The following is a 6,953-nucleotide window of genomic DNA, read 5'->3' as shown; positions in this document are numbered from 1 at the left end:
AGGGAGAGAGAGATAGGAACATCAATGATGAGAGAGGATCATTGACCTGCTGCCTCCTGCACGCCCCACCCTGGGGATTGAGCCTGCCACCCAGGCCTGTGCCCTGCTGGGAACTGAACCGTGACTTCGTGGTTCACAGCGCCACGCTCAACCACTGGGCCACACCGCCGGGTCTAGTGGCGTGTTTTCAGTTTCCAGTTGCTCACTGGCATATGTTAATTCTGTGTATTGATCTCATATCCTGCATCTTTGCTAAACTCTCTTAGTTCGAGGAATTCCTTTGAGGTTTGCTTCACGAGCACTTGGAAGGGACCTGTATTCTGCCGTTGGGTGGAGAGATCCATGATTACACTTCAGGCTACTGGGCTGAGGACGTCGTCAGGTTTCCTCCATCTGCTATGATTTTCTCTCTACACTGTCACTGTTCAGGATCAGAACCAACCTGTGCAGCCCCCAGGCCAGCCAGCACTCAGCGGCAATTTTTAAGGAGTCACTCCTGAGGTCCGCCCACATCTGTGGTCTCCCCAGTGATTTCCAATTCCCCGGACTCCCCATTTTCATCCCTTTGGCCAGAAACCTGGGCTGTAGTTACCTGTTCTGCCCTGCACTTCCCGTGGCTGCCCTCATGTCTGGGGTCAAACGCCCAGAGGACTGAGAGAGATGAGACAGGAGGGTGGGACCACAGCTCCTCCTGCCGGGGCAAGTTCTGCTGCCCAGGATGCTGTCTGCAGGCCCTGCTGATCCGTGGCTTCCATTGTTGCTGCCAAGCCTTCCTCACCTTGGAATTTCCTGGGACCTGAGAGACTGAAGAAAAGAAAAACAAGTGATTTCCCTCATCCCTCATCCCTGAGCACGGGAGTCTCCTCTCTAGACTCAGAGGACTTCTTGGCGCTCTCTCCAGCCACGTCCCCGCTGGTGGGTGGCCTTGAGTCTAAACTGGAGAGGCCAGAGTAGACCCGGAAAGTGTCTCTGGCGGGCGGCTCAGTTGGTTGGGGCATCGTCCTGCACGGCTAAAGGCAGTGGGTTCGGCTTCCTGGTCACGGCACAGATGGGAGGCAGCCGATCGAAATTTCTCCTTCACATCGATGTTTCTCTCAAAAAAAAAAAATTAGCTCATTCAGCAGTCATTGGAATTCTGACCCTCAGTGACCTGCTTTCCGGGTCCGCAGTCCACTACGCCCTGGGCTGAGGCAGGGTGGCCCGTCCTCCCTGTTTATCTGGAACTGGAACCCTCTGTTCTACTTCAAGCTGTAATCAGTATGAAGCCTTTAAAAATGCTGTGAAAAATACAAAGTAGTTGCTCTTAAAAGGTGTCGGGTACCAAGAAATATGGCGCGTGCACGGCCAGCGGGCAGAATGAACAGCTCTAGCCAAGTCTCAAGAGTGAGAGTGAGCTGTATAAACCAAAACTCTTTAAAAACAAGCACCTTTTGCCCTGGCCGGTTTCCCAGTGGTTAGTGTTGCCCTCAGACTGAAGGGTCACAGGCTCTATTCCCAGTCAAGAGCATATACCTCAGTTGCAGGTTCAATTCCCAGACCCGGTGGGCACAAGCAAGAGGCAGCCAATGCAGACGCCTGTCTCACATCGAGGTTTCTCTCTCCCCCTCCTCTTCCTCCCTTCCACTCTCTAAAAAATAAAAAGTTCAGTGGGGACAATATCCTCGGGTGCGGATTAAAAATACACCACCTTCCTCATTCCTCATTTGGGTTTCGTGCTCGAAGTGACCCGAGGCTTGGAAACTGGACGGCTGGCACAGCGAGCGTGAGGACTCGCCGCGGACCACGGGCCTCTGGAGCAGCGGGTCCACTGGACGCTGTGGGCCCTCGCGCTGCCCGAGGCCTCCGAGATGGCGCCCGCTCCACACCCCGTTCAAGGGGACCGATGGGCAGGCGTCGCACGCTGCCGGGCTCTCTAAGCAAAGCTCCGTTTTGTGCCGTTCACGATGGGCCTTGTCGCCATGGCCTCCCGAGCGGGTGCTGGCGGGCGGGAAGCAGCGCCAGTTCTCGTGGACGTGGGATCCGGCGGCAGGTTCCTGGCCGAGGAGACGGAGGAGCAGAGCATGTGTTTCTCAAGGACAACCCCCTGCGCTTCCAGAGGGCTCGCCAACCATTGCTATTGCCCCTCACGTTTCTGCCAGGTGGAGCCGTGCCCTCGTTTCAGAAGCCAGAAACCGAAACGCGTGCTCACAGAACACGTGAAGGACGGGCTGAGGGACCCCTCACCGTGAGGTCCCGACAGGGTCTCCCAGGAGCTTAGAGCCGGGAGCTTCGATGGCTCTGGTCCAAACACAGAAGCATTTCTGTTCCTGAGGCGTAGCTCATGTGTCACAAAGTCTGCCCGTGGATAAGTTTTGGCAATTGCATGCAGCCGTGTAACCATCCCCAGAAACAAGTCATAACCTGGAGTCCCCTCCCCCACCCCAGGGCGCCCCCATCTGCTTCAGGGTCTCTGCTTCCATAGACCATCCCGCAGGCCTTGGCACAGTCTGCTCCCGCACCCGGTGCTCCCACCCACTCATCGGCATGTCCCTTCCCCTCAGACCATGTCGGGTGACTCTCCTTATGCCCCCGCCCCCACCCCAGCTCCTGTCGTAGGAAATCCCGGTGCCTGTGACGAGTGTGTGTCCCCCATAGACCTGCTCCCCATGGGCCTGCTCTGCTGTTTCCCTTCTGTACACAGGTACAGCCGCTGGAGGCTCCCCTGATGCCGTCACCTTCACTCACCACCTGAGTTGACACCCCCAGAATATTGTGAACCCGTCCACTGTGCCTTATCCTCGCCGCTCCCAGCTGGGCACTGCCTCTCCCTGGACAGTAGCCTCTAACCCTTTCCCTCACCCCCCAGGTCTGGGCATTGGGCAGTTTCTTCATGGAGAACTGAGCACTCTGAGTGTCTGACAGGAGCCATTCCACACACGCACATGCACGCACCCCAAAGTGCTTGCTCGGCTGCGTCTGGCGCTGGGAATGTTTTCTGGGCAAACCCTGAGTAAAGGGCTAGAGCACATTCCCAAGACTGCAGTCTGCCTCCCGCCAGCGATGCTGCCGGACCCACGCAAGCGCTGTGACCTTCAGACGCCCCTAGAAATGGGACAGTGTGTCCACTCAGGGGTGCTGTGAGGAGCAGATGCACACAGGCCTGCACACTGCTGTCCATGAAGAGCTGAGCAGCCATGCTTCTGTGAGGAGGAGGAAGGGCAGAGGTATGAGCCAGGTGCCTGGACCTGCCAGGCCCGCAGGGAGCTTCTGCTTTCACACCTGTGACTGCTGTTGTTCCTGACACTGAGGGTCTGTGCGGGCCGGGGTCTCCCTCAGGTAAACGCTGTCAGCACCTCGAGAGGCCCAGGGAGCATGTTCTACGAGGGTTCGGCTGATCTTTTCTGTTCCAGGGGATGAACAATCAGTACGTCCGCCGGGAGGTCTTCTGCCGGAACACCTGTCACGAGCTCAAACACTTCTGGGAAAGGGAAATCGGCAAACAGACCTTCTACCGAGAATCGGAGGAGCGGCGCCTGGGGAGAAGTGCACTGAGAAAGTATGTATTTTTTAAAAATAGACTATTTTTTAGAGCAAATTCACAGCAAAATGAGCAGAAAGTAGAGTTCCCACGTACCCCTCCCGCCAGGCACAACCTCCCCACTGTCAGAAGCCTACAACAACAACACACATTGACACAGCATTAGCATCCTTGTGTGTCTATTTCTTTATGCAAAATTGACTTTCCCAGAAGAATGCCAGAAGGGCATCTCAGAGGGTGAAATTATTTTAATTTTCCATGCATACGTTGCTGCCACCACCTATGGTTTTACAATTCTTATACATTAACAAATGTAGCCCTAACTGGTGTGGCTCAGTGAACAGAGCGTCGGCCTACAGACTGAAGGGTCCCAGGTTCGATTCGGGTCAGGGGCATGTACCTTGGTTGCGGGCACATCCCCAGTGGGAGATGTGCAGGAGGCAGCTGATCGATGTTTCTCTCTCATCGATGTTTCTAACTCTCTATCCCTCTCCCTTCCTCTCTGTAAAAAATCAATAAAAATATATTTAAAAAACAAACCAAAAAATCCCCCCAAATGTATACTCTGTTTTATCTCGTCTCTCTGTCACTGGTTCTAGTGCATGAGGGTTACACGAAATTTGGGGAGCATGTATTTGGATACTGCTTTTTTATCCCAGGTAATTGGATTGTAATTGTGTTATTTTGGTAGTTGCTTTAGGATTTACATATCCACCCTGAACTTACCACACACCTTCAAGGGTGCATCATCTCCTTTAGCGTGTAAAAGCCTTATAGCAAGATGGTGCCATTTCCCCCTCCTGGCTGTCGCGCTATTGTACAAAAGTACATTTTTACTTCCATGTGTTATAAACCCCATGTTACATAATGAACAGCGTTGCTTTCAACCACTGATTATCTTTTAAAGAGGTTCAAATAGTAAGAAAAAGTTATGAATATGCATCCACACAGCTGCCTTTTCAGGTGCTTTTATTCCATCGTGACCCCGACTTCCTTCTGCTTGAAGGAATGGCCGTTGGCATGTGCCGTGGCAGTCCGCCAGGAAGAACCCTCTCTGTTTCTGCACATCTTAAAGCCTCTGTATGTGAATGCCAGCCTTGCTGGGTAAACAATTCTAGATTGACAGGGTCCCCGCTCCCCCGCCCCCAATACTTTAAAGATATTGCACTTTCAAAGGAAAGTTCAGAGGATTGAGATTAGGGTACGTTGAACAGAAGTGAGAGTTAAAACATGTACATATTTAAATTTGCAAGTCCTCTGCATGCCTTTTACAACCTGAAACACACACACACACACACACACACACACACACACACACACGGTCAGGGGGAAAAGGAAGAAAGCTTTACCCGAACCAACAGCCCAGGAGATGAGTGTCCCCTGTGTGTTCTGTGTGTTCTATGTTCTATGTTCAGGCTCAGAGAAGAATGGAAGCAGAGACTGGAGACCAAGCTGAGGCTGAGGAACCATCCAGATGAGACGGAAAAGCAGGCAAACGTTGGCCAAGAGCTTCTGGCTTCCTTGACGCAAGAGGACACGGAGCACTGAGGCCGCTCTGCTGGGAGAGCCGTGCCCGTGGCTGAGTCCCTTCGCTGTGCCCACCAGGTCGCACCCACTGTCACCCCGAACCTGAGGGGTCTACTGCAGACCCTTCCCAGCGCTCAATGGAGCCATCAGCCACATCAGGCCTCTCTGCAGGTTCTACCGATGAGATTATTAGATACCAAAGCTCATGCGGCATCTTCACTGCCATGTAATTATCGTCTAGTTTTGAAATCCAAACATTTTCAGTTCTAAGCACGCTAGAGGGATGATCTTCACGGCCAAACGTGAAACATTGCACAGTAGTTCTGCTCCCCATTGTCCTCTTAGGACGCAGTTTCATGTAACCCTTTCTCTTGTCTTCTTCTGAGAAGAAAAATGCATCTGCAGGAATTAAATATTGTAAATAGTCGTGAAAATAAGGTTCGCAAATAAAATTATCTAATGCTATTTTTCTTCATATGAAATTAATTTTGGTTTATTCAAAAACATGATTATCAGGGAGGAAAAAGCATGATCACCTAGACCCAGTCAATAAGATCGGAGCAATTTTAATAAAAGCCGGCTGCCTGGCCATCACCAGTGTGGGTGCTCTTCGTCTTGTCGCTTATTTAAAAGCTCCACATGCTTGCACTGGTTGGCTCCCTGTCAGCTCCACTGAGGTATATCTGGCCGCCCCAACAAAGTGTTCGCCACACAGATTCTGAACTTTGAAATGTCACCACCTCTCCCCAGACATCCCTCAGGCCCCCATTACAGGGTTGCTGGTTCTTTTTTAAAATACATTTTTATTGAATTCAAAGAGGCAGGGAGAGGGGAGGGAGAGATAAAAGCATCAATGATGAGAGAGAGTCACTGATCGGCTGCCTCCTGCACCCGCTACACCGGGGATGGAGCCCACAACCCTGGCATGTGCCCTGACTGGGAATCCAACCGGGACCTCCCGGTTCATAGGTTGATGCTCAACCACTGAGCCACGCCAGCTGGGCAGGGTTACAGATTCTTAAAGTACAAATGGGCACTGGGCCTGGGCAAGTTTCCAACCGAAGCAGAGACACATGTGGTGAAGTACAGGACAGTCGTAGGCCACACCTCCCATACACAGGCTACGTGCCCGAGACACAGGGTGGGGTGGGGCGATTCTGACAGCAGCAAGTGTGGCGTTCCAGCCCTCAAACGTCCCCACGTGCCATGAAGCGCTGCCATTCACATCCCCAGGGAGCCAGGGGTCTCTATGGGGCCCTGGCACCAACCAGAGGCCAGAAGCCTTGGGGGAGCATTTGCCCAGGTCCCACACGTCGCAGAACAGGGCACAGGGCCTGGAGCTCTCCCACCTGCTATGCTCTCTCACATCTGGGATTCAATTTAATTAATGAGCCATGAATTCCAGCTGGGTTCATGGGAGGCCGTTCTGATGGAAGAGGAATTTTTGTTGCTGGAGAAGGCCGAGAGGACTTAACGGAGGGAGAAGAGGGAAGGGCTCACAGGCCGGAAGGCACCAGAAGCCAAGCTGAAGGCAGCCTGGTGGATTGCAAGGCGCTGCTGCTGGAAGCGAACGCGGGAGAGTTAGGCAGGAAGTGCAGGGAAGATTCCTGTTGCGTTTGCTGGTTCCTGGAAGCCAGGCCCTGGGTCATGTAACCAGAACACAGAAGCGCGGGCAGAAAAGTCGAAGCCATTGTGAGGGGCTGGAGCTAGCAGGTATGGGTGCCCTGGCCTGGCAGGGGGAGGGGGGGCGTCCTAGGATCAGGCTGGTTAAGCCCAGGTAATCATGGTCCAGGGGAGGTGACAGTCAGTCTCCTGGGGCCTGGGGGCTTGGAGGGAAGACATTGGGTAAAGCTGCAGTGAGAAGGGCAGCAGAAGCTGAATCTGCAGAAATCAGCATGCACGGCTCTTC

At 53.2% G+C, this 6,953-nt stretch overlaps 1 protein-coding gene across 1 annotated transcript; it reads left to right on the top strand.

Moving 5' to 3' along the window:
• Positions 1-1,943: 1,943 nt before the first annotated feature.
• FAM240A (family with sequence similarity 240 member A) lies at positions 1,944-5,065 on the top strand. Its single transcript, XM_036333832.1, has 3 exons — positions 1,944-2,058; positions 3,382-3,535; positions 4,933-5,065. The coding sequence occupies exons 1-3, from the start codon at positions 1,944-1,946 to the stop codon at positions 5,063-5,065; spliced, it is 402 nt and encodes a 133-aa protein (XP_036189725.1).
• Positions 5,066-6,953: the final 1,888 nt, after the last annotated feature.

This window comes from Myotis myotis, unplaced genomic scaffold (genome assembly GCF_014108235.1).
Source record: "Myotis myotis isolate mMyoMyo1 unplaced genomic scaffold, mMyoMyo1.p scaffold_m19_p_13, whole genome shotgun sequence".
Classification (NCBI taxonomy): Eukaryota; Metazoa; Chordata; class Mammalia; order Chiroptera; family Vespertilionidae; genus Myotis; species Myotis myotis.
Note: the sequence above shows the minus strand (reverse complement) of the source record. Positions and strands in the feature narration are given on the sequence as shown.